The sequence below is a fragment of the Neomonachus schauinslandi genome, chromosome 8 (assembly GCF_002201575.2).
Source record: "Neomonachus schauinslandi chromosome 8, ASM220157v2, whole genome shotgun sequence".
Classification (NCBI taxonomy): Eukaryota; Metazoa; Chordata; class Mammalia; order Carnivora; family Phocidae; genus Neomonachus; species Neomonachus schauinslandi.
Genome location: NC_058410.1, coordinates 110,504,199 through 110,531,922, shown reverse-complemented (window position 1 = coordinate 110,531,922; position 27,724 = coordinate 110,504,199). Strand labels below are relative to the sequence as shown.

General features: G+C 49.3%; 1 protein-coding gene across 1 annotated transcript in view; it reads right to left on the bottom strand.

The window, feature by feature from the left end:
* Nucleotides 1–1,337: 1,337 nt before the first annotated feature.
* The window catches only part of KIF6 (kinesin family member 6), a 430,038-nt gene continuing 403,651 nt past the window's right edge, over nucleotides 1,338–27,724 (bottom strand). The window contains exons 17-22 of the mRNA XM_044917220.1: nucleotides 16,769–16,853; nucleotides 14,946–15,081; nucleotides 12,442–12,539; nucleotides 3,413–3,502; nucleotides 1,682–1,788; nucleotides 1,338–1,414 (exon numbers count right to left, since the gene is read on the bottom strand). Coding sequence (XP_044773155.1) covers nucleotides 1,338–1,414; nucleotides 1,682–1,788; nucleotides 3,413–3,502; nucleotides 12,442–12,539; nucleotides 14,946–15,081; nucleotides 16,769–16,853 — 593 coding nt within the window. The remainder of the gene's footprint in view (nucleotides 1,415–1,681; nucleotides 1,789–3,412; nucleotides 3,503–12,441; nucleotides 12,540–14,945; nucleotides 15,082–16,768; nucleotides 16,854–27,724) is intronic.

Here is a 27,724-nt window from a genome sequence, read left to right as displayed (position 1 = left end):
CCTGGCCGAACCTTCTCTGTAGCTTTGGTTGGATCTTCCCGCTCACCTCCAAACGTCAGAGTGCCCCAGCGGTCTGTGTCAGTGATTAGAATAACCCTATTTGCTCTCTTCACAGGGATTTCACTCAGTCCACCCAGACTCGTGTTCAGGGGCCTGCTTATCTCCTCTGGGGTCTCAGGGGGCTTCTGAAACTTCGGATGGGCCAACTGGAACTCTGAATTCCCCCAGTAACTTCCGTCTGGGGTCCACACCTCCCTGCCTTTCTGCCGATGGCATCCCCACCCGGTTAGCTGCTAGAGCGGGTGCCCACCAGCCCTCCTGGCTCTCCTCTCCCTCACGACTCACGTCCAACCTGCTGCTGGGGCCAGGCTACCCTCACCCCTTGCCTGGACCTCCCCAGGAGCCGCATAACTGCTATTCCTGGGCCCCTGCAGCCTCGGCTGTGTACAGGGGCCGGAGTAAGCTTGCCAAAGCCCCAGTCAGACCACATCACGCCATGGCTTAAATTCTTCAGGGAGCCTTCACTTCTTGGAATAGAAGCCAAGCCCCTTACCCTCGCCCACAAGGCCTGTTGAGCTGGCTCCTGCTCTCTAGCTCAGCACCTCAAGTGATCTTCCCTATTTGTTGGTGTCCTCTCTTTTTTCAACAAGGAAATGGAGGAGAGAAGGCGAGCTATGGTGTCACCTCAGGCTGGTGGCAGAGCCTATCTCAGGTCTCAGAGAGACCTCGCAGTGGTGCTGCTCCCCGAGAGCGAACAGTGGGCTGGCTGGCATCTCGGCAAGCACGCCTGCCTGCTGTCGGTGTGCATGACGTGCCAAGGCCGGCCTTTGCCTGCGACGCTCCACCCATGTGCGAACCTCCTAGTGTCTGAACTGCAGAGAGCTGGCCATGAAAATGAATGTGGGCCTCTCGGGGCAGGTGTCACTCCTGATAGGATCCAAGTCTGCCATTTCATCCATCACGGGGAAGCAATGCCCGGCCCTCTGCTAGTCTTTGGCTTACTGGAATGAGGTTAAAAGTACGGATGGGCTCAGGGGTCCTGGGTCTCATCCCTGGGGGTCTCTGGGGAGAGGGGAGGCAGGAGAAGAGAAGGCCTGTCCACAGCCAGGCAGCAGCTGCCAAGAGGAAGATGGGGGGACGCGGGTGACAAAGGCCAGGAAGGGCCTTTTCGTTCTCTTCCTGTTGTCTGACACACCACAAGTATTTCTTCAACTGTTAATGGTGTCCTCAGGCCTGAGCCTTTAGATGGTGATTATGTCTACAACTCATTGGTAAGAACCAGGCTCCAACAGGAGAATGATAATTCTAGCCAGGGACTCACGCCACCAAATCATCACTCAGCCCCTTCCTGTATGGAAAAGGCTGAACAGAGGTGAGCTGGCTTTGGGGACAGAGAACACAAGGAGCCGAAGATCTGGAAGAGGGAAGGAAGCTTTGCCAAGCAGGGCGGGAACACCTGGGCCCGCACCCCTTTGAGCCTGTCTTGGTGTTTGTGATGCTGCCTCTTGGAGCTTTTTCCCGGAGGAAGCAGATGCTAGGCACGTGTGAGGTGACCACAGGGTCAGTCCTGTGGTTTCAGGAATATGCAGGACGCTTCCGACTTCCTTCTCAGCTCACTCTGGCCTTCCCCCTCCCTCGCCCAACGGTTGGTGAGCAGAGCCCTGGAGGAAGGTGCACTTACATTTCTTCTGCAGAATGCTCTGTCTGGCCTTAATGAATGCCAGTATGTCCGAGTCCGTCTGGCTGTCCCCGGTGAGAGGGACAGATGATGCTGGCCTCTCAGGGATGCTGAGGACAACCACAAGTCACACATCACTGCACCTTACATTTGGACTCCATGCTTACCTTTCCAAAGTGCTTTCTGTGTTCAGAGAACGGATCTCACCCAGGAGGCTGTGGGACCACAGTCTGCCTCCTCACCCCTGCACCGTATCTGGGCAGAAGCCACAGAAATCCTTTCACCTGCAAACGTGTCATGTCCTCTCTTAACCCTAACCCTAACCCTACCTTAACCCCTAATGCTAACCCTAAACCTTAAGCCCATTAGTGGCTTCTCGCATCACTCTTGGAATGAAACTCAAACTCTCGTCTTGTGTGATCTGGCCCCTGGTGTACCATGCTGCAGCCACCCTGCCCTTCTTTCTGTTATTCTGTTACTCAATGACATGAGTTCCTTCTGGCCTCAGGACCTTTGCTTTAGCTGTCTCCTTTTCCTGAACTGCTCTTCTCCAAGACCTTTGCATAGTTGATTATGCCTTGTCTCAGCACCTTTCCCATCCCTCCCAACTCCTGCCCCCACCAAGGCTATTCCACCTGGGGCCTGACTGTCTCCTTCAGCACCCAACTTAGATGGCATATCCTGAAGGACATTTCCCCTGTGCGTCCCCATACCCTACCATGGCTTAGTTGCTCCTGGGGCAGATAACTGTTCTCTCCTCTCTTTATAAAAACATGATATTTAGCTGAATATGTTACCATGGCTGGAAAAAAAAAATACTACATTTCCAAGCCTCCTTTGCAGCTATGTGCAATCAGGTGACCAGGTTCCAGCCAATGAGATTTGTAAGAAGTGTGGAATTTCCAAGAAATCCCCTTAAAAAAGGAAGAATGCACACGTGCCTTTCTCCCTCCTCTTTTTCCATCCAATAAATCACCCCTAAAGAAAATTCAAAGCAGTGCCCTCCTGGCTTGCCAAGCGCCCCCCTCATCCTGTCACTCCACACAGAAGGTGACAGTGTCCACTGTCTCAGAAGGCAGTGAGGACAGGACATAATAAAGGGCTGCTCATGAGCACAAGTAATGGTTTGTGTTGGCATCCAGCTGCAATTGAGGAGAAGTGCTCCCATGGGGCAGCACGGAGCTGTCCCTTCTGTCTGGGCTCTGGGAGGGGAATGGCTGGACCTCACCTTCGGACAGCTTGGGAGGTGTGTAGGTGAAGAAGGGTGCTCAAGAGTTCTAGTCGGGGGCATAAAGAGCACTGCTGCGGAGAGGCCTTGTCAGCTTTGTTCAGTCTGCAGTGAATGGTGCCCAGGGCCTGAGGCTAGGCTTGTTAACTCTCTATCCTTCTCTGCCTTGGGACCCTGTTGTGGGACTAGTGGGCCATGTTGGAACGGCCCATGGGGCAGCTCTTCTTTCCTTTAATGGCCCTGGGTACATCTGTTTACAAGGAGACTTGAAGCAAGTCTGCCTGCATGCGGCCCTGGGAGAAAACCTCCCAGCTTTGGGACTCAGCATCTGTGAGAGACTCCAGGGTATTCCTAGGGTACCGGGGCGGGGGGTGGAGGCTAGCCCTGAGCTCTGTGCAGCTACCAGACAAGGGGCTCGCAGGATGTGGGACAAGAGAACTGGCAATTTTGACCTATTCCACCATGGCAGGGGCTGCCACAGGCATCAGAGGGAGGAGAAGACAGACCTGCCTTCCAGGGGGGCTCTGGTGCTGTCGTGCTCCCGGCTCTGTGGGGTGGGGTAAGATGAGGGCAAGATTTTCCTGGCGTTCACTTCACTGCAAAAGAACAAAGAAAAAAGGAAAAGGAGTGGGAGGAGATTTACAGAAAAGAAATTTAGGTTTATATTTAGGAGCTGTACAGATTGAATGTGTGTGTCCCCCCAAATTCATATGTGGAAGCCCTGCCCCACAGTGTGATGTATTTGGAGGGGAAGCCGTTGGGAGGTAATCAGGTTTTGATGAGGTCATCAGGGTGGGGCCCCCATGAGGGGATTGGTGCCCTTACAAGAAGAGGAAGAGAGATCAGAGCTCGCCACCATGTGAGGACACAGGGAGAAACTGTCATCTGCAAGCCGAGAAGAGGGTCCTTGCCAGCGACTGATTTTGTTGGACCTCAACTGGGAATTCCAGCCTCCAGAACTGTGAGAAATAAATAAACTCCTAATGTTTAAGCCAGCTCGTCTATGGTATTTTGTTATGGTAGCCTGAGCTGACTACGAGAGGAGCCAGGAATCCTGTGTCGTGGATGGTGTCCTGGTCAGCTCAGGCTGCTATCACAGAATGCCCTAGACTGGTGGCTCACAACAGGACTTTGTTTCTCACAGTTCTAGAGGCTGGGAGTTGGAGACCAGGGTATAGCATGGTCATGTTCTCACACCAGTCCTCTTCCAGCTGACTGCCAAATTCTTCCTGTGTTCTCACAGGCTGGAAAGAAGGTGAGCTAGCTCTCTGCCTCTTCTTACGAAGGCGCTAATCCCCTTCATGAGGGCTCCACCCTCGTGACTTAAAGACCTACCTCCAAATGCCATCACATCTGGCATTAGGTTTCAACAAATGAATTTTTAGAGGACACATTAAGTCCATCACATTCTACCCTGCCCCCTCCCACACCGTCGTCAAATTCATGTCCTTCTCACGTGCAAAATACATTCCTTCCATCTCACCAGCCCCCAAAGCCTTAACTTGTCCCAGCATCAACTCTAAAGTCCAAAGTCCTGTCTAAATCAGATATAGGTGAGACTAGAAGTCGAATCACCCTGAGATGGAATTCCTCACCAGCTGTGAGCCTGGGAAACCAGACAAGTTATGTGCTTCCAAAATACCATGGTGGACAGTGTAGGTTAGACATTCCCATTCCACAAGGGAGAAAGAGGAAAGAAGGAAGGGGTGATGAGTCCCAAGCAGGTCCGAAACCTAGCAGTGCAAACTCCATGAGATCTTAAGGCTTGAAAATAATCCTCTCTGGTCCAATGTTCTTGCCCTCTGGACTCACTGGGGTGATGGTCCCATCTTCTGGATCCACTGAGTAAAGGGCCTGCTGGGCTCTGCAGGGCAGGGGTTGTGCCCTCATGGTTCTGCAGGGAGGCCCTGCCCCACAGCTTTGGGTAGAGGCTGTTTGGTCTGTTGAAAGCAAGACAATGCCCCCCCACTTTTGAAATGGAGGAGGCAACCGGGATGATCTCTCAATTGCCTTTGGGGTCATTCTTCCTTTAACTTGGAAGAACAGTGCACGCTCGCAGCAGAATAGCTGACATTTATAGACACTGTCTACTCACCAGGTCCTAGAAAGTGCTCTGCAAACATCATGCCATTTCCTCCTGTCAATAGCCTCATTATCCTCATTACACAGGTGAGACAATGGAGGCTTAGGGAGGTTAAAGAAATTCTAAACATTACCAGCTGCCTAAGGGCAGAATCTGAATCTGATCCATGACTCTGTGAGGGGTCAGAATCCGTGCTCTCAGCCATGATATTTTATCAACCAGACTCGGCTGGAGATGCATGGCTCACCTCTGGCCACACCGACTGACCAGCCCCTGATCCCAAGTGACAAGTCAGACCCAACAGCTCAGGCAGGTGCATTTTTGCCCATTTAACTAGGCTGCCTGATGTGTGCGCCTTGCCTTGGATTCCTGGTTGCAAACAGCAGAACCCAACAGTGCCCCTTGGGAGATGAAGAGGCCAACCCTGTCCCAGGATGCCAATGACAGGCTGGGATTCTCTCCCTTGCTTTGGAATGGTCCTGCCTAGGCACCATATCAGGGCTGGAAGAGACCTAAAAGGTCACCTGGTCGGAACCTTCCTTTACAGATGGGGACACTCAGGCTGAGAGGTGGGCTAGGGTTAGGCAGGGGCGCCGGCTTTGCCTAGCCTGCACCATCCATCTGAGGCACTCCATAGGCCCAACAACCTGCTGCCCTGCCCATGAATACAGCCCCTTCCCCCGTTCCAGCCTTCTGCCCTCTCCCATCTTAGCCAGCTGCAGGGCCTCTTTCCCTGGGCCTGCCTCTACAGGTTTGAGACTGTGGTTCAAACAAACAGGAAAGGAAATCAGAGCCTGGGAATCCCCCCATCCTCATGCCTATTTCCCTGCATCCCAGAGACTGCACTGGCTAGTTGGTGGGTGGGTGGCGGGGGGGAGCATCTTTGCTGTCTGGTTAGGGATGCTGTAGAACCAGAGGCAGCCACAAGGTGGCAGGCTCTGCATGCTTTTCTTTGGAGAACGGTGGTCAATGATCAGGGCTCCTTCTGAATGGTTCCTGGTGCAGGCCTCCAGAAGGGAAGGAGAAAGGGCCTTCCATTCTGCAGGAGCTTTGATTACACCAGGTTCAAGTCAGTTTGGAAACTGTAGCAAGTCTTGCAAGATCAGGTCACTGGCACTCAAATGGCTCATTAACTCGGTGGATTTCCAGTGGATTCCCAGTGGCTCCTTGACTAAGATTCCAGGGAGCATCCACAGGTACAAACAGTTGAGGGTTGGCAGTGGGTGGCAGAGGGGCAGAGATGGACGTGGACAGGGCAGAAAGGTGTCGTCATCAGCACCGTGGAAAGATGGGGGTATCCAGCATATTGCTGCAACCGTGCAGGAGGATGGCACAATGTGAAAGCTTGGGGCTCCTGAGGAAGATGACTCCCCCAGTTTCAAAGCTGCTAGAGTGCCCGTGGATGCCACAGCTCAGTTTCTGAACCCTTAGGATCACACCACAAATTACTTTTGTCTGCTTTCCTGACCAATCAGCCTTGCACATTGCGTTCATTTCTCATGTTGACGTGCCTTCTGGAGAAAGAACACACCAGCCATCAGAACTATCTTTTTCTTAATAACGGTTAATGAGTAGTATTAATAAAAGGCCTCCTGGGTTGCCAATCAGAGTGTTGTGAATTTAGTGTGATCAGCCCGCAGGCCATCCCTGAGGAAGTGATTCGATCAGGTTTCTTCCAGAACCTGAGGAGCAGAGGACTAGCCCCAGGCCTGCAGTGAGTCCATCCAGAGCAGCCACTCTGGAGCTCGGGGGGAAAAAGCCAGCGGACTCCGGCTTTCTCACCCCTGCAGTTCCTTCCATGGCACTGGCACATTTATCTGCTCGTGGAATGATAGTGTCAGAGGGACCTAGATGTATCTCGAAGATGAGATGAGGAAATCCACAAGGAGGGAGCTGCCTTGCTCAAGAGTCTGCTGCTTGAAAGAACTAAAATGAGGATTTGTTTCAGACATCCTTTGTGAAAGTCTAAACTGAGGGGACTCCTTGCAGGTAACCCATGGTGATGTGATGCACACCTCTGAAATCCACTGCTCAGAGCTTCAGGGTTAAGGGTCTCTTTCAATTGAAATACCTAAGGAATGTTCAGGAATGCCATGGTGCCACTTCTCACACCAGTGGGTGCTGGGAGGGGAGCATGATTCTTATAGTGGTTCCCCAAGAAGATTCTAAGAGGCCCTGCGCAGTGGCTGGTTCTTAGCCTTTTCCATGCTGGGCACCCTTTTGCAAAAGCTGACAGGTAAAGTCTGGTGGCAGAGGGGACAAATGGACAAGCAATATGGAGAGGCAGGCTTGGCTGATGGAGAGCATGGGAGAGGGGCATGATGCCTAGGGAGGGAGACAAATAAAAAAGAAGGAGAAAGGGAATGGAGGGTGGGGATAAAGATGAGCAGAGCAAGAGAGTGGGAGAAAGGGATGGGGAAGAATGGAGTGCAGGAGTGAAGCAAGAGAGGAGAGGAAGCAGGGAGAGGGCAGGGGGGAGGGAAGTAGGAAGAAAGAAAGCACCACCACTTAGCCTGGAGCCTGAAATTCAGGATTATCAACTACAGCGATAAAAACATCCCTTTTCCTTTCTGGGCCTCAGTTAGTTAAATGAGGGGATGGAATTCAGGGCTTCTCAGCAGAAGTGGTGGGGGCAAATAGCAGGGAGTTCTGGTTTTCCAGTCAGATGTTGGCTTTGTAGGCAAGTGTAGATTTGCTTTTTGAGAATCCTGGCCCCTTGGAAAAATCAGGCTGTGGACACATTGAAAGAGGGGAGGTCCCAAGCAGGAGGACCTGGCATTTGGTAGAATATAAAGAAAGCAAAGTTGTATAAAATAGCACAGAATATGGGCTGGAAAATGACCATCTCCTACTAAGCAAGAGAATATACATGTGCTCCTCAAGGGCAGTCACTGATGTGAGGAGTGAGCAGAGTAGCTGGGCGCTGACAGGTTCCAAGCCTGCCTTACCACTGATTAGTTGGGAGACCCTGAGCAAGTTAATTGACCTCTCAGAGTCCAAGTGTTCTCATCTGTAAAGCAGGGACAATGAGTGTATGCTGCACATTTGCTCAGTGCTTGGCCTACAAGGCCCAGGAGAAGAAAAGAGAAGAAAGAAAGAGAAGAAGTAAAAAGAAGTAAGAGAAGAAAGCTAAAGCTGTCTCCTTGGGGAATTTAAAGACACCAACAACTCATACTCCACTGCTGGATGTTGGCAGAGAATGTCTGAGAAGCCATGATGACATGGGACAGTGTGCCCTTCCCACCTTGTCCCTGCTAGAGTCCTGTGAGCTCTTTTCTGCCAGCATTATAAAGCACATGGCAGGTGATTTCTCTGTCAGAGGTGGAGCCCCACGCCTCTCCCTTTCCAGTCTCCAGCAGGGACCTTTTCCTCTCACCTATTGGAAACCTTCTGACTATAATTTTGGGAATCCAAACTGCTGCATGGAGGGAATTTAGGGGTGCCAAACACTCACAGTTGAGGTGTCTTAGCAAATACCATTCAGGATGCTTGGTTATCTCTGCCGAGGGTTAGAAGTCCCTCCAGAGCACTGGCTGCCACAGGAGATGAACAGCGCTCCAAGGCCTATCTGGGCCATCTCGCCAAAGAGCCTCCTGCCAGCAGTCATTGAAGGGGCCTGGGGTAGTGCTCTGGGAGCAAGATTTTGAGAAAAGCTCCCATGGGTGATCTGATACACACTTTTGAAATTCCGGATTCTGAACTTTACTTGGCAGGCGTAGTCTATTTCTACCTTATAGCCCTGGAGTGTGCATACTGGGCCTTTACACACACACACACACACACACACACACACACACACATGCACACAATGCATTGTCTTTGAAACAAAAGAAAACTTAGAGATGGAGCTTCCTATTTGCTGGGCAGGATATTTCTACCAGTAAGGAGCTATGTAAGAGATCTAGAAAAGAGGCTGGGGAAATAACCAGGGGTTCTGAGCCTCATCATTGGGAGGAGACCTTATTAATGTGTGGGACACATGAGAGGCTTGGGACCGAGCCAGAGCAATGACCAGGGAAAGCCCTGTCCTTTTGGCTGGGCCAAACATGTTTCAACCATGTTCTGTGCAGTCCAGGAGTTTCAGGGGAAGGAGGCCGCTACATAGGGGTTGCAAACTCAAGTGTCGCAGAGGTCGGCAGGTACCTGAGGGATGCACAGAGGACCGGTGTAGGACGATAAGGCTAGGCTATCTGCATTGCTGTAGAGCAAGTCTACCTACACTACCGTTTTAAAGAATTTAAATTGATGAACTAATTTTTTTGAGAAGTTTTAGATTTACAGAGAACTGAGCAGATGGTACAGAAGAGTTCCCTTATCTCCCCTCTCCCGCCTTGTGGATTCTCCTATTATTAACATCTTGCATTAGCGCTGTACATTTGTTATAACTGATGAACCAATATAGATACATTATTATTAACTGAAGTCCATAGTTTACCTGGGGGTTCACTCTTTCTGTTGTACAGTTCTGTGGATTTTAACAAATGCATAATATCATATGCCCACCACTACATAGCATACAGAATAGTTTCACTGCCTTAAAAATCCCCGGTGTTCCCCCATTCATCCTTTCCACCCCTCCCCTCTTGCCCTGGCAATCACTGGTCTTTCTACTGCCTCCATAGTTTTGCCCTTTCCAGAATGTCATGTTGGAATCACACAGTATGTAGCCTTTTCAGTTTGGCTTCTTACACTCAGTTGTATGAATTTAAGCTTCCTCCATGTCTTTTCATGGCTCAATAGCTCATTTCTTTTTAGCGCTGCGTAATCATCCATAATCTGGATATACCACAGTTCATTTGTCCATTCATCGTTTGAAGGGCATCTTGGTTGCTTCCAGTTTAGGGCAATTATGAACAAAGCTGCTGTAAACACCCAGGCATAGGTTCTTGTATGGATCTAAGTTTTCAACTCATTTGGGTAAATACTAAGGAGCATGACTGCTGAATCGTATGGTAAGAATATGTTTAGTTTAGTAAGAAACCACCGAACTGTTTTCCCAAGGGACCATGCCATTTTGCATTCCCACCAGCAAAGACGGAGAGTTCCTGTACCTCCACATCCTCACCAGCATTTGCGGATGTCATTGTTTTTGGATTTTAGCCATTCCAATAGGTGTGTAGCAGTATTTCATTGTTGTTTTAGTTTGCAATTCCCTAATGATATATGACTTTGAGCATTTTGTCATACACATACATCTGTAAAACTTCTTGGGTGAGGTGGCTGTTCAGATCCTTTGCCCATTTTTAAATTGGTTTGTTTTCCTTATTTGTCGAATTTTAAGTTTTTGTGTATTTTGGATCCAAGTCCTTTATCAGATACATGTTTTGAAAATATTTTCTCCCAGTCTGTGGTTCATCTTTTCCTTTTCTTATCAGTGTCTTTTGCAGAGCAGTGTTTTAAGTTTTAATAAAGTCCAGCTTATCAATTTTTTCATTTCCGGATCTACACTGCCTTTTAAAACACCAGGCTAACCAAACAGAACACACTTTGCTAATTGTTGACCCTGGACTTAGGGGCTCAGATAGGAGGTGTTTCCTAAAACTGGAACATAAGCGGAAGTACTGGCACCTAGGGTCAGCTTGGGGGGGTATGCGGAAGTCCAGGGAAAATGTCATTCAGGTGGTGGAGGGCTCACTGGCTGGCCTTTTTTTTTTTTTTAAAGAATAGTTTCAGATGATAGCATAACGTATAGACTTGTGGAATTACTGCGTTGTAAACCTGAACTAATGTAACAGTATGTATCAACCATACTTAAACACAACAAAAGAAGAGTTTTAGGTTTACAGAAAAGTTGCCAAGATAGTACAAAGGGTTACCATGTCCCTCATACCCAGTTTCCCTTATTATACTTTCTTACCTTGGTATGGTACATTTGTCCCAACTAATGAAACAATGCTGATACATGATTATTAATTAAAGTCCATGCTTTAGTTGAAGTTTCTTAGTTTTTCCCTAATGTGTTGCTCTGACTTAGGACCCCTTTGAGGCTCGCACATTACCTTTTGTTGTCCTGTCTCTGTAGGCACCTCCTGTCTGTGACAGTTTCTTACATCTTCCTTGTTTTTGATGACCTTGACAGTTTTGAGGAGGATTGGCCAGGTATTTTGTAGAATGTCCCCAGGTTTTTTCCTCATGATTGGACTGGGGTTATAGGATTTTGAGAAGAAGACCATAGAGGTTGGGCACCTGGATGGCTCAGTCATTAAGCATCTGCCTTTGGCTCAGGTCATGATCCCAGGGTCCTGGGATTGAGACCCATGTTGGGCTCCCTGCTCAGAGACTGCTTCTCCCTCTCCCTCTGTCCCTCTCTCCGCTCATTCTTTCTCTCAAATAAATAATAAAATCTTAAAAGAAAAAAAAGAAGACCATAGGGGTCATGTGACATTCTCATCACATTAAAGGTACTATCCAGCACAACCCCCACCTCCCACTACTACATTTATTTATTTATTTATTTATTTATTTATTTATTTTTAAGAGAGAGAGAGTGAAAACGAGAGAGAGAGAGAACGAGCAGGGGAGTGAGGCAGAGGCAGAGGGAGAAGCAGGCTCCCCACTGAGCAGGGAGCCCGATGTGGGGCTTAATTCCAGGACCCTGGGATTATGACCTGAGCCAAAGACAGATGCTTAAAAACTGAGCCACCCAGGCGGCCCAGGTTCTATTTCACATTTCCCAACTTGAGAGCTCAGCTCCTATTCAAACCCAGTCAAAGGATTGCTTCTTGGTGGCAGAGGCCAATGCCCCACTCATGCCACCCTGGCCTCTGTCCTGACAGTAGGGGATCTGTCTCGGGGATGGAGGGTGGCCAAGGCATGCGTCCTAGGCCTTACCACCTGAGTTGTGTGGTTGGAAAGATAATAACATGGATGGCGTGAGAAGGAACCTGCCTTCAGAAGGTGGTGTGGGGTAGGAGGGAGTGGCGTCCCTTCTGGATCATGCCAGCATTCAAGGAAACTGGCTCTGGGCTGTCCTCAGGTGGAGGCCGTCCTCATGGAAGGCTGCCCACATCTGTCCTGAATCTGTGCTAGGACAGAGTCTTTTACCAGAGCTCCTCCATATCCTGGCAGGTCTGCTACCCTCTGACCTACCACCAACATCCCCCTTCTTTCCCATTCCCCTTGTGTCCCCCATGCTACTCTCCCTTCCACCTACTGCTAACCCCTTCTTCCTGCCGGGGCTTTGTACAGTTAAACCACTTGTCTCTTGTTGCCATGGCAGTAGATCCACTGGCTGTCAGGGAGAAGGACCGAGAAGGTGTGCTCAACAACCCTTGCTCAAACCCACCCGAAAGCCACTGGCTTGAGTATCTACAGCCAATATAACAGTACACGTGATTCATCTTCCCGGATCAGGCGGCCTATACAGACACATTTAGAGCAGCAAGAACAGGTGGAGGAGAGGTAGGGAAACTTTTCTGCACCCTCCCTCTGTTGGAAGAGTTCTCCCCTTACCTTTTGTTAGAGACAAGCTGAGGCCTCTCCTGCTGGGACTCAGGCGTCTGGGGAAAGGGCTTCATGTGAGTGAGTGAATTCATTGCTGGCGAGTTTACCTGTTGGGCCAAGAAGGAATTTCACAGTATTACCTTGAAGCTACTGGCATGGGAAAATGTCCTTGATGTATTTTTTTAAGGCAAAAATGTTAGTACTAAAAGTTGTTAGGTACAACGTGTGTGGGAGGAAAAAAATTGATCTAGACATTGCGATGACTGTCACGATAGGCACCAAAATATTATCTCTGGGTGGCAGGATTATGGATAATGGTTGGTGTATTCTTTGTCCTTTTCTGTGCTAAGTCTTCCAAATTGAGCATGTGTTGCTTACTTGTAGATAGGAAAAAGGGTTTAAAATGCGATCTGACAATTCTCCAGAAGTCCTTTCACTTTTGCCTCCCCTTGTCCCCCAAAGAGATGCTACCAGAGGCAGGAGAAATTCACTGAGCACTTCATATCGAGGAACAGCTCCACCACGGTGCCCCAGCAACCTTACATGGCTCCACACAGGGCTTGTGAGCAAGGCCTCAGCAGCAGCTTCTCTGAGTCTTGGCAGAATGCCCTGTGATTCTCCCAGAACGTGAGTAGCTGCTCCAAGACTGTTCCCCACTTGCCTTCCTATCTCCCCGGGAGGCGGTCATGGGACAGTTTCTCATCACCTCCCATGTTCTGATGATGTTTAAGGCTTTCTGCCTCACTCCCCTCAGGGTACATTTGCAGGCTATAAAACTGCCTAGCGGCAGCATAGACTTCACTCCTCAGCAACAGGGTGCCCCATCATCCCTCCTGCAGCCACCAGGCCAGTTTTGTTTTAGTGACTTCCTGTGGGGCAGAGCTGACATCTTTGGCCACACCAGTTTTCATTGTCTCTATGAGCAATACACCGCCTGAATCCGTCTGCCTTGCCTTGACTCTTCCTGCGTCACACAGGATGACCCTCATCATCTACTGTTCAGTGGCTAAAGTCCTTTGGGCACCAGCAGTGGCTGATGGCCTCCCCCCGAAGGGTTCTTAATGGGAGAACAGACAGAATGTGGGGGTGCTGGCAACATGGATGGGAACCAATGACAGTTTTAATTTTCCTAACTTCTCCCTGAAATTTAGCATTTCTTTCAACAGTACAATGTGGACAACAAACCGTAGTAGTATATGTCACATCAGTGACTTGTCACCAGTGGGAAATCACAGATATTTTCATATCGTATGACACTGTTGCAGAAATCTTGAAATACTGTGTTCACCATTACTTCGAAATTATGTTAAATATTAGGCCCACCCCCTAGATCTTACTAATACATTTGTAAAGTGGTTTACATCTTATTATACCATAACTTTGCTTTAATATTTTGATAACTTTATTTCCATCTTATTGGTTTTCTTTATCATCTCGTGTATTAAATTTTATCCAACTATTCTTCTCTAGTGTCTGATAACATGGCTATTTGGTAACATATGGTCACTGCTTGGCTGTGTGTCATTGGCCAAATAACTTCTTGGGCTCTCAGCTTCCTTGTCCTTAAAATGAAAGGATCAGCTGTTAATCTTTGAGGGTTCTGCCAGCCACACCAGTGATGTGATAATATGTATATCATCACTTCCATTATACCACAGCTGATGAGTTACAGGAGGACAATTGGAACTGGGGGTTTGTATTACACTTCTTAATATGTCATTTTCGCCTTCATAGTATTGTAGAGAACTTCCAGGAACCTGTCTAGCAAATGTGTAAACATTTATCTACAAATATGTTTCCAGTGCAAAACTAGAAACAAACATTAAACAATAGAAGATTAAGCAGACAAAAATAAATTCATAGGATGGAACAGTGACGGCCATTAGAATGATGTAGAAAAGTATCATGGAAGAGTAGCCATGTGATGCAGTGAGCACCATGAGCAAAAGCCATTTGTGATACCTGAAGACCAATATGACTGTTTTTATAAAAACATACAGAAATATATGCATCGGAAAAAAAGATAAAATAATATAATCCAACATGATAATATTGGTTATCCTTAAAGGTAGGATTATGGTGATTTTTACTTCTTTGTGTTTTTCTCTATTTTCCAAAATTTCTGTAACTTATATATAAATTATAGAAGTATATACTTACATATACATACATGATGTATACACACACACATATATGACTGTAGTAAAAAACAGTCAATATTGTCAATATGGTATCACAGGAGAACATCACACAAAGCAACAGTGGCAAATCCACTGGTCTGGGCACACCTTCCATCCCCCACCTTTCTATGTGTCAGGCCTCAGAGCACGGAGACAGCGAGCCCCCGGCCGGTGGCATCCTCGTTACTAGGATGAGCACTTGCCTCACTAGCTAAGGCTGTGAGCATGTGGGCCTGTGGGTCGAAGCCCCCACTCTTCTGCCTCTGACAGCCCCGCTCCAGGCCCCAGGAGGAGGGTGGGCTCTGGGGCAGTGAAGGGGACAGCGGCTAATACCTGCAGGCTGGCGGCTTCCTCTGTCCACCAGGCTTCAAACTCTTTCTGCAGCTTCACCTTGGCCTTGTCCATGAGCAGCTGCAAGTGCTCGATCTCCACCTTCAGGGCCTTCAGGCGGGTGAACATTATCTTATACCTACAGTGAAATCGGGGAAGAGTCATGAAAGTCACTGGCAGGGGGAAAGGCTGGGAGTGGAGTGTCACTGCAGGGCTCGTGTCTCAGAAGTCTGGCAGTGCCTCACTGGAACGAGGGACTGGGACCCCAGGGGAGCCCACAGAGGCCGGAGGCCAGGGCCTGGGCTTGAGCCCCTTACAGGGAAGCAGAACCACGTGTTTTTGCCCAGCAGGCCCATGGGCTCCATGTATGAGATGAATACCCCCTTCTTCCAGAAGGATGGCTAGTGTTCCTGAGCATTTATACGGGGCAGGCATTGCCCTAGGCACTCGGCATATCCACGGATTCAGTCCTGTACACAGTCCTATGAAGGAGGCGCTCCACTTTACAGATGTGGAACCTGAGGCATGGAGGGGTTATATAACTTGCTCTGTGGGCTAATTAACCGAGGGGCCAGTATGTGAGCGCCGGCCATCCGGCTCTAGAAACCACAGCCACCTCTCTATTCCATTGGTTCACTTCGTACCGAGGACAAAAGTTGCACCACATCTGTTACTGCGCACTCAGGTTTGGGGCATGTGGCCACGGGGCAGAAGTTGTCCAACAGGAACCAGTTAGGCAGCCGAACTGCAGACACAGCGTGGCTCCTGAAGGGACGCTGGGGTTGGGAATGTGGACCAAAGGGACAACACAGGGTGGAGTAAAGACACAAAAAAATGGGTTGGAAAGAAATTGGGAAAAATAAACAGAGTGAGGGAGGAAGAGGATAACTCCAGGGCAACTCCAGGGGGTGGAGGGCAACAGCAGCATGTCTGGGAGGGCAGCGCAAGGCTTTCTGGGAGGAGGATGCGGGCGGGACAGGCCCCAGTGCAGCTATGGGGAGGAATCTGGGGACCTGCTGCGTGGGGCCTTATTCTGCTCCAGTCTCGGGGCAGCAGGGGTGTGTGAGCGGCGAGGGCGGGGCACACCTCGCCAGCCCAGGGATGGCACATGTAACACTGACACCATCAGCATCCTGAGGGCCAGGAAGGTGACTTGTTCGCTCTCCCCAGAGCCTCTCCATGGCCTGCAGGGCATAGCAAACATTGGTGGAATGCATCAACCAAGGAATGAAGGACGAAGCCGTACTGCTGTGTTAAGCGAGATTCTGCGACCATGCTGAGTATCAGTTACAGCCACGTGTCTGCTGATGCTGGAGGTTCCTCGCTCTGTTTGTGACGTCATCTGGGGGCCCTGACTGGCTGCAAGAGGCTGTGAGGTTCTCAGGACGCCCTGCAGGTGAGGAGACTCAGGAGGGAAGTGGGGGCAGATCTGCAGGCAGGCGGGAGACCTCCGTGGTCATACTCCTGGACTCCCCTAGATGGCAGCAGTAGATAAGCCTAGTTGCTCCTGAGCCACAGCCAGGGACCTTGGGCGGGGGAGGGTGCCAACAAGCAAACCTCTCTATGGGCTCCAGGGCCTGGCGAGGCCTTCTGCTCCGGATTCCAACCCCACGCTGCTTATGGTCCCTGCATTCCACATCTGTCTGCTCAAAGGCAGCACGCCCTCCAGCTATTTGAGGACCCAACCACTGGACCCACTTCCCAGAGGAGCTCCAGACCTGGGCTGGGGAGTGGCCACTCCGCCTGGCCTGGGCAGCTCCCGGTCATCCCCGAGGGCCCTCAGTGGATGGGGTCAGGGTGTGTGAGGTTAAAAAAAAAAAGGGTACCTTCTCTTTTCTTCCTCCAGTTGGGATCGAAGCTTCTCTTCCAGCAAGTCTGGCATCGAAGGCATGGCTGTGTTTTCTGAGATGCCTGTGGATAAGAAATGGGTTACTCCAACAAGGAAGAATGGTAGAAGGAGAAGTGTGAGATTTAGGGCAGAGGACAGGGTAAAGGACCTGTGAGGACCTTCTGGGGCCTTTGGGTGGGAGTCTGCTTCAGCCCCCTCCTCTGGATGGCAATCTCTGCTTGGGGGAAAGCCTCCAAGGAGAGGCTTTCATGATTATTTCGGCTGTCCCTGCCACAGTCCATCTGTCACTGGAAGAGAATTCGTCCTTACATTGCTGCTAATCCTTTTACTGTTGAGTTCACTTATTTCCTCTTGAATCCCCAGGGAAGATGCCAAATAGCATTTTCCCATCCTCTGCTCCAGAGCCGCTCACAGATAGGAAGACATCACTAACCCTTCTCACATCCGTCACATCTGTCTTTGCACCAGTTGAGGTGCCGAGGGTCTCTGGCCTCCAATCATGTCTCCAGTTTTTGACTTCCCTCCAAAGCAGAGGTTGCGAAGCGTGATGAACCCAAGCAATGCTAATATGCAGCCAGAGCTGAGAACACGCTGAGACACCCTGCCCATGAGACAGGGCGACAGGACCGTGCCACGGTCCTGGTGAGGGCTGTGCTCCCAGGCAGGCCGACCCCTGCTACTGGTTACATAGTTGCCCGCTCTGGTTGGTTGCCTGTCCGGGGCCTGGCCCATCCTAGCCTGCTGGGTGGGGTCTATTTATCCTCCTAGGAGTCCCTGTGGTTGCTCTGCATTTCCTAGCCCCACAGAGGGTATCTCGGAAGTCACACAGCTCTGCTTTTTTACTCCAAGTAGGGGAGAATCTACTTTGGGCCAGGTGCTTTCTGGACATGATCGGACTTCATCCTTCTAGTACTCATTTGAAGCATTATTGTTCTCATTTTGCAGAGGTTAACCAAGGGTCAAAGAGGTTAACTTGCCCAGGACCACCCGGCTAACTTCAGGAACCTGGATCGAAATCCAGCTGTGTTTGGTTGCACGGGCCTTGGATCCAGAAATTCCTTCTATTAACATTTCTGACAGATGGTCATCTACTTTCTGCCCAAATACTTCCAGGGGTGGGGAGCTCACTCCTTGGCACGGTAGCCCATTTCATGGTGGGTAGGTCTGTTTCCTCTTCCTTTGAGCTGAGACCCATCCCACTCACTTCTTTCCACCTCTACTTTGGTTCTTCAGGGCAGCATAGTATGTCTTCCTTCCTTTGATGGTTCTTTAGAGATTTCCACAATGATGACAACAAAATAATGTACTACCCATGTATCTGGAGCTTTATTCTCAGGCTGATTCTGCCCAACTCCTTCCTCAAGGGCTCAGTGACATGGTTGCTTTCTAACAACTTCCCACTCACCTTATTGCTAATTCTCAAAATAACCCAGCAGGGAGGGTCTTACCATCTCATTTCAGTTAGATTCTGAGGCTCTGAAAGGGCTGTGAATAACTCAAAGTCACACAGCTAATGAGCACAGCTGGGATTTGAACTCAATTTTTTCTGGTTTCAAAGAACTCAGTGTGTAGACCAGGCACCCTCAGCCCAATGCTGTTTTTGTTTTTCAAAGCTTTATAATTGTCATGGCCTGTCAGTTTGTCACTGGCCTCTATTAAGCTTGTGGTTAGTTTAAACACTTTCATATTTTTATGAGTGGTTGTCAAAACACATCTTATTCCAGTGTGATTGTCCTTTTGATCCTAAATGCCACCCTTCCCATCTATTGGGGGGTAAGCCTTCTGAGAGGTCCTTATTCTGCCGTACCTTTATTCTGTCCATGTTAACTGTCTTTTGTACCATTATCTAGCTCATTGATAAATAGGAGAAGTCTGTCCTTTATCTTCCAGGCTCTGATACTCTCTCTCCATGTGCCAAGTGACAACTGTCTCTTGGAAAAATGACTGGACAAGTGTCTTACTCCATCTAAACACGGGACATGCAGATACCATTCGACTCTCCAACTGAGGATAACATGTCACCTGGGCTAGTGTGATTTTTGGACCTGATGAGTTGGCTGCCTGTCCATGTTGCCCGCGCTCCCCCAGGCACAGGCACCAGAAGCCCCTGGAGGGCAGGGACTGGTCCTGCTGCTCGTCGTATCTCCCCTGTGCTTCCTTCAGACTCCACGTGCAGGGGGCACTCATTGCTATTCGCGTGCACAGCCCTTGCCCTCTCTGAAAAAGGTCAGATGCGATAAACCGAAGACAGGATCTTCACATCAAACTGACAATGGTAGAACTTGAAATGGACAGAATGTTTCGCTGTCTCTTAACAGTTTCAGAAATGAGCAAATCTATCTACCAGCTTGTGGAAAAAGAAAAGCTGTGAATCTCCTTCCTTCTTTTAACACTTTTTGGCTCCACGCCCAGGGAACCCCTGAGAAATTCAACGAAGACCCTGCTCCGTAGTGCAGCCCCCAGCCGCACTCTGTATGAGAGGTCGCGGGAGGCGGGTGAAGGCAGGGCCGCTGGATCCGCACGGGGGCGTCTCACCCAGCCTGGCGGAGGCTATCTCTAAGGGCCTCATGCACGGAGGCCGAGATGACCTAACGGCTGTGGCTGACCCAGCATGAGTACGGAGCCCATCTGCAAGAGAGGGCTCTCGCCGCGCCCCATCGCTGGCTGTCTTTTCCTCGGGCATCTTGCAGGCTCCCCTGGCAGATCACAGTGGCAGGTGCCTTGGAGGTGTGTGGGTGTCCAGGAGCCTAAAGCAGGGACAGCATTACTCTGAATGCAGCTGACCCAGGAATAAGAGATGATGTCAGCTCCCGTTTGTGGGGCATGCTCTTGGTTCTATCCTTTGTGCCGCCTCATTTATTCCTGTCATTCTAGCTAGCAGATATTATCACCTGTTTTTCAGACAAGGAGACCAAGGCTTGGGTGACCAGGTGGCTTACACCATGCCATAAAGCTGCCAAATAGAAAAGCCAGCTTCGAATCCATGGCTGGTCATTCATTCTCTCATGTAACAAATGGGCTGCCCCTATTCCAGGGGCAGTCTGCTGGGGAAGGTGGACATTGAACCCACAAAAAATTGGGTTGACATAATGCCAGGGGCCGAAGGGCACCAGGAGGAGAGAAAGCTGGATAAAGGGTGGAGGGCTGCGATGTTAGGTAGAATGGTAGGGGAGGCGTCTCTGAGGAGGGGGCAAAGACCTGAGTGAAGGGACGGAACAAGCATGCAGAAATCAGGACAGAGAGTATAGCAGCGGGTGCAAAGGGCCTGAGGTACGTCTGCTTGGTGCCTTGAGAAACTGCGAGAAGGCCAATGTGTCTGGCAAAGTTGGTAGGGGAGAGAGGTGGGAGCTGAGGCCAGATCACATAGGACCTTGTAGGCCCTGGTAAGGATCTTAGCTTTGAGAGAGACGGAGGCTAGAGCATTTTGAGGACAGAAATGGCTCGATCTATTCCTTTGATTGCTAAGCCAAGCAGTTTTTTGCTGATCAAGACAAAGCTGCTCCGAACTAAAGAATGGTCCTTGTGAGTTGGCGCCGGGATGCTGTAAGCCTATTGAAAGGATGTGGGAAAGAAAGCTGGGGCGAGGGACCTTGGGCAGCCAGAATGAGGGCACAACATATCCCCAAGACACAAGCTGTCCACGTTGTCATGGCAACCAATGGGTTATTGCCAAAGGTGATGTCTGCTTAGTGAAATGCATTGTAACCTCAGCAGGAGACAGCCCCTGGCTGCTTCTGATGCTTCCTGAGGTCGGGTTTATCAGTCTTCTCTGAAGAGAAAGAGGGGCTGGGAACTGAAAGGGAAGTGAACAAAAGGGGCTGAACAAGAACAGAGGAAGAGGGAGTAACTGAAGGGCATTCGGGCTTTGTAGGTCTCCGTGCCCACTGGGACCATGGCCAGGGACAGAGCCTCCAGTCACCTGACAGGAGGCACAGGGGGCTGTTCTTTCAATCAAAGGATTCTGGCTGGGACAGGAGCACAGGGGGTCGTAGCCCTGAGTGGCCTATGAGGTGACATTGTGACTCTGCTCGGGCAGCCGGCTCCAAAGCAATACAAAAGCAAGAAAGAAGGGTTTCATTCCAGCAGCCACAGATCCAAATGTCACACAAGGAGGGAGCCCTGAGTGGTCAAATAGTATATGAAACTTCCAACAGGCACCCCCAGTCCCAGGCTGACCCTACGTCTGGTGTGTCGGGTATTCGGGAACCAGCAGCACCAGGACAAGAGAGGCCCCTGCTGGGAAGGCCGGCTTCCCGTGCACCCCCTCCTACCTGGCGGGGTTTGGGGACACTGAAAAGATCATTATAACTCCTCTTCCTGCTTCCCCATACCTTCCTCTAAACATATTGCACATGCGTGCATGTGCATGCACCCTCCCCCCCCCCAAAACTCTCCTACAGTTATTTCAGTGTCTGAAATGTGCAGAATATCATTTCTTTGGTTCAGTGGCTCTCTATTGGGTGTGCACATGAGAGGCTGGTAAAAGCACTGAGACAGCCGGGCCCTTGGAGACTCAGATGCTTAGTCCTCGTTAAGAAACACTGCTCAAGGCTTTGAGCCCAGGTTCAATGCAAGTGCTCCACGCAAGCGTTACAAGGAATGCAGAATCTGCAGAGGTTTAGATGGGACAGTATATGGGGCTAGCATGTTCCTTTGCCCCCGTCCACTTTCTAGACTTTTGGGAGCCCCAGTGGGGAAGAGGGGCCCAGGGGTTTCCAGCAAGAAAGACACACTCTTTGTAGGGCTGGAGCTGCCTGCCCTTGACCCTTGTAGAGGGTGGACAAAATGTGAACCATGATATCCACCACTGGGCTTCTCCATGGGTCAGATACTTCCTGCGTCTTATCTCATATAATCTTCACGACGCCCACTACAGATGGGGAAACTGAGCTCTGATAGGGGAAATAATCTGCCCAGGATCACACTGTTAGTAAGCAGAGCTGGGGTCAGGACCCAGCTCTGTCTCACTTCAAAGCTAGTACTTTTTCCTCTGGAAGTGATTCTGATAATGAAGGAAGCCATGGGGCAGATTATTGACGTTGGTATCGACTTGTCCTTGGTATTTGAAGGCAATGCCCTTTTTCCATGAATGCCTTTCAGATCTGGGGCTGGGGCTGACAGAAAGCCTCAGCCTCTCCTCGAGTGCTGGCCTGTGGAAGACTGCCCTTTACTAACCAACACCATGGCCTGCAGCCTGATCCCACTGGGTATTTGCAGCTCCCCTGCTGGGTGTGAGGAGTTGTTCTTACTGGAGTCTGAGCCTTTCCCAAGTTCAGTGGCTGGAATACCCAGAGCCAGCCTGCTCTTCTCCTAGACTGTGTGCTAGGAGTCCTGAGGAAGGCAATATTGAAATTTCCAACCAGGCGCCAGAGCCAAAAGGGCCCCTGTGGGCTTCTGGAGGCTTCCGTAGAGCAAAGGCTATAGGGCCCAACATGGCAGTTGCTGGTCCAGTGCCCTGTGTGGGAGGAAGCCATGAGTTATGTGGCTCTACCATGGCTGACAAGACCTCAGGGCCAGGGAGGCATTCTGGCCGGTCTCCTCAGCTATCCAATAATGATTCATTTACTGAACACCCACTCTGGGCCTTTTGGGGCTAAACTATCTCATAGAGCCATAGATTACTCAGCCCCACCTGTTTGAGAGGTCAACGTGTCTATTCTTACAGAGATTGATGGTGTCACCAGCTCAATTACTACAATGGTCAGCAGCTCAGAGGCAAAGATTCTGGCTTTCCAATCAGACCATTTCCTGTTTAATGGCTCAGATTTATTGTCAGCTGGAGTGATCACATGCTGACAGGCACTCAGAGCCTCCATCCATCTTGGTGTTGATTTTGTAACACCTTAGCTGCCTGTGGCATGCTCAGGCTTAGGGTGTGATGAATACCCTGTGGACACATGGCTGGGACCGATAATCTCTTGGGCACACTCACACCCACAGCCACAAATCCAGTCACTCAGCCGCCATCCCCCCAGGGAGCGGCCATGCTTTAGTACAACCAGAACGGTCAGGGAAGCCTTTTTAGAGCAAAACGGAGACCTAGACACACCCTGTAGAAGGCTGTCTGCCATCCCCTGCTGCCCGAGTAACCTCCCCTGTTCTACTCTGGGCTTCTCTGCCCAAGATCACAGCCCTGGGAGGGTGGCCCTCTCCTTCTGCATTTGCTTCTTCTCTCCCTCCATGTTCCTTGTGGAGGAGGCGAACTGTGCAGAGGGTCAGAGTGCACCAGGGTCCATGTGGACTTGCAGGCACACCCGGGAGCACACTGCAGACACAGGAAAGACATTTCTAGTGCCATTACTTGCTTCAACTTGGCACAGGGTCCCTTCCATGGTCACCTCTGTTCAAATAGGAACTCTTCTCTCTCTCTCCATAGTCCTTTCTGCTGGAGCCCCAGATCCATCTTTGGTTTGCTGTCAGTGTTCTCTGGTTGCAACCACTCAGAGCCTGGCATGGCGACTCTCCTTCAGAGGGTCCAGATGCTGCTCCTGTCTGCTTTCTGGCCCACTTAGGCTCCCCCGCTCCTCAGACGTGAGCTCACATTTCCAAACACAGGGTTTCTCTCCAAACCCGAGTCCCTTGGTAAGTCTGCTGTCTGTCACTGCAGCCTCCCTGACCAGTGGTGACCACAGGCCTCAGTCCGAGTGGCTTTTCAGACAGAAGTTAGCAAGAACCTTGGCATCCCTAAAACCCAGTTTCATCTTTGTCACACTGGAACAAGCCAGTCTGGAATGTTCTCAGGGCACATGTGACCTTGTGGGACGGCGGTTTTTCTCATGCCTTGAGAGTGATCATGGGCCTTCCTCCTATAAAAACCTCTAATGATGATGGTTGGTGCGATTTAGTCAATTCTTTTGACTGGCTTATAAGAGACATTTTAGGACTTTTAGGAATTGAGTTGAGGATCCTTAATAAAACTGTCTCCTGCCACTTTGAGAAAACTTATCTGCTACTAGCCCATTTGTAAACCAATCTGTTCGTTTCCAAAAATTTTTTTACACATTAGAGTCAGAAGTGAGTTCTGAGACGGACCACACAGTCAGGCTGGCACATTTTCAAAGTATGATGGCAAGAGCTTGCAAGACAACCAAAATACCCCATATCAAGACAAGGGCCAAAAGAATTTTTTGAAGAGAATTTCCTTAAAGAAAGCTGGCAGTTTGCGTTAAGTCCGCCTTATCCTCTTCACTGGACGCAATGTGTGTGTGGAGGTCCTTCTCCCTCCCTTAAAGATCTTGAGGGGGTTTGAAGACCACTCAGAAAGATTGGTTAGAATCCTCGGGAATCCGTGCATGTGTGTGGGGTGTATGTTGTGTGTGTGTGTGTGCACAGTGGACAGAAATCTGATTCCCATTCAAGAACTCTCTAGCAGGGCATGGGCTGAAGTGCTGGGAGCAAGATCAGAGTGTTCGCCGCTGTGCTCCTGTGGAAACAATGTGGGGTGTACCTACTCCCATCATGGCTGATTTCAAGCTGCCAACATGATGTTCCTGAATTCGGAGCTGGGAAGAGATGCACATGGTCAGCTCTCACGAGCCAGTATGAGCTGGCTCTGCACACCACTTACTCCCTCTAGCACACACTTAAAACTCAGATCCTTTTTTTTCAGTGCAAAAAACTCAGATCCTTTTTTAATAGGGCCAGCCAGAAGGGCAATGGGACCTAAGTAGAAAGAAACTTGGCAGTGGACCACAGGATGCCTGTGGGCTGAGCCCTGCACCTATCTATTTTTCGCCCCTAAGTTCCCCCTCCACCGCCTTCTACTCTTCTGCTACTTGCCCTGGGAGGCTGGCTGGTGGAGCAGTGGGCTTCCTTACCCCTTGCCTTCTGTCTGGGCTCAGCCAACAGTGAGCATGGGCAAGTGACTGGAGGCGCAGGAGGAGAGAGGGGCTGAGGTGCCATGAGCTGGATGCACTGCTTGACTGAAGGTCATAGCTCCTATCAGATGGCCTGAGTCTTTCTGCACAGCCCTTTCTGTCTTCAGGTTCAGGTAACTGCTCACTCTTCTTGCCCCCTCAGGTCTAGGGGCAGCAATGCTTCCTACCCTGCTGTTGTTACAACCTCTGCGTTTCCCTGAATTCTGCTAACACCTTTATAAATAGGCTTGTATTCAACCCTCTTTACAATACTTAATTTGAATTTTTTTTTTTTTTAGAGAGAGCGCAAGTAGGGGAAAGGGACAGAAGGAGAGAATATTAAGCCGGCTCCGCTTCAGCACAGAGCCCTATGTGGGCTTGATCTCATGACTCTGAGCTAAAATCAAGGATCAGATGCCTAACGGACTGAGCCACCCAGGCGCCTCACCTAATTTGATTATTGATTTCAGTAATCTGCTTTGTGTTTGGAACCCAGAAAGGCTCAAAGTGGGTAAGCAATTGTCCAATAAGATACATTCCATCAGATCAAGGGACCTCCAGGAACCCATGAAAGTACCCCAAGTGGGGAAGAGTCACTTGAAACATCTGCGGGGCCCAAAGAGTACAAAGCCATGTTACAAAGTACCAGTCAAAGTAACATCTTTACCAACTGCCTTCCCTCCTTCTCTCCAACTCCTTCTTGGAGTCAGGGGAAATTGAGCTCAGCAGACTGAGGGAGGAAGTGTCTTAGAAAGAGAAGGAGCTGATTGTATTCCTTTCCTCCAGGTGGTTAGCCTTAGCTGGGGAAAAGGAGAGAAGTCTTAGCTTTGAGTGAAATTTGAATTGTTGAGACTGTAGTTACAATATAAAATGACCAATGTTTTTTGGTTCTTGTTTGTTTTGTTTGTAATTAACAATGAGGGAGCAACTGAGTTACTGAGCTGTCCAATTTCCATCCAGTGCAGAGGCCGAACTGTCCCTACTGCAAGGACTTAGAGATGGTGGAAGAACAAAAGGGGGGCTTACAAGCACCTCCCCTGCATTGCTCAGTATGTCCAGCAACCCTCTTTAGCTACTAAGTCCCTCCTAGAGGACACAAGGCACCTAGAAAAGGAAATGAGAAGGGGTAAATTTTTTGTTCCCATCTTTAAGTGAAATGCTCCTGACACAAACAGTAGTGAGGAAATGAAAGTTAATCAGAATTGAATTGGGATTTGGTTTTTACGACCACTGCTCTCATGGGGATTCCACTTAACAGTAATTTTTGTTTGATCTCTGAACTCTTGGAGTGTAATCCTTCATCGAGTTCTGGAAATTATTATAAACCATTTCAAACATAAAAAAGTTTAGAGAGTGATATAAATAACACCCACATATCGCCTCCGTATTTTGAAAAATTCCATAGTACGCCATAGGTGCTTCCGAGTGTGTGCATGTGTGTTTGAATGAGAATATTGCAGAGCTGGGGGAGGCCTGCTTAGTACCCACCCCCAACCACTATCCCTGCCCCCCAAAGATAACACTGTCCTGATGGTGCTGTAGACCTTCCCTTCTTGCTGGCACACTCTGACCCTGTATCTCTAATATCCCTTAAAATTACTTCATTACTTAGCTATTTCTTGACCTAAGAGGAGGTGGCAGAGGGGTTCTGTTTGTAAGTATTTGTTGGACTGTACATCTGTACATATGTTTTATGCATTTTTCCATACTTATGTTATCTTGCACCATAACACAAAGCTCCCACTCCCCTCCCCCGATACACAATATCAGCAGTTTTACAATTTACATAAATGGCATCACTCCACATATATCCTTCAGCAATTTTCTTTCTTGCAACCATCATTGTGTTTCTGAGATTTATTCATATTGCTACGTGTAGTTCTAGTTTATTCATCTTTAATTCTCTATGGTGTTCCATTATATGAATATGAATTATGTGAATATATCAGATGATATGAATATATCATAGCTGTAGCTCATTTATCTACCTGCCTACTGAGGGGAACTTTGGGTTATCTTCTGTTCTTGTTTTTGTTTGTTTTTTGGCTGTTCGCCATGATAAAAACAATGCTGGTTTCCTGTTGGTAGGTCTTCCCCAAACTCATGATCAACTTCTTTGGGGAAATGAGCTTTTGGGGAAATGAGTCTTACCTAGCTCCATTACTATGCAACAGAATTGTTCCTAGGGAACACTAATACCTTTCCTGGGCTGGGACTTGCCAAGCACAAATGGTGATTTTTGTCACTTGTGCCAGCTAGAGGGGCCGGCCACCATACATTTTACCTTACCAGATGACATCAAGAGGTTAGAATTTTGTCTTCTATATATTTGACTGGTTATATGTTTATTATATGTTATACATGTTGTATATGTTTGTTATATATTATATATTTGGATATGATTGTATGTTTGCTTGCGTAACCCCAAAATTCATATGTTGAAATTGAGTCCCCAGTGGGATGGTATTTAGAGATGAGGCCTTTGGAAGGTAATTAGGTCATGGGGGTGGAGCCCTCATGAAGAGGATTAGTGCCCTTATAAAAAGAGGTCAAAGAGCTTGCGCACCCCTGTTCTGCTGTGTGAGGACACAATGAGAAGCTGGCAGTCTGTGACCCAGAGGAAGGTCTTTACTAGAACCACCATGCTGTCACCCTAATTTCCGGCTACCACCCTCTGGAACTGTGAAAAAATAAATTCCTGTTGTTTATCACGCACCTAGTCTATGGTACTTTGTTATAGCAGCCCCAACTGACTAGGACATTGGTCAAATGCTTAATTCATTCAAAGTAGCATACATGGTTCCTGCACATTTGCATGATGAATAAAATGGCCCTGGCAACTGGTAAAAGGACCATCTTGAACCAGTGCTCAGTGGAAGAGATAGTGACTGAATTTTTGCAAGGTAGAGTGATCAGTGGTGCCTATGAGCACATGTGGGTAGAGGGATGTGGTGAATGCAGAAATGTGGCGACCTCCACCAGTTAAGCCAACTGCTGCTGTTGGCCCAGAGCTGTGGTAGGCTCTGCAGCAAGGGGCTGTGTCTGTGGCCTGGGCATCTGGTTGTCTGGTTCCTGGC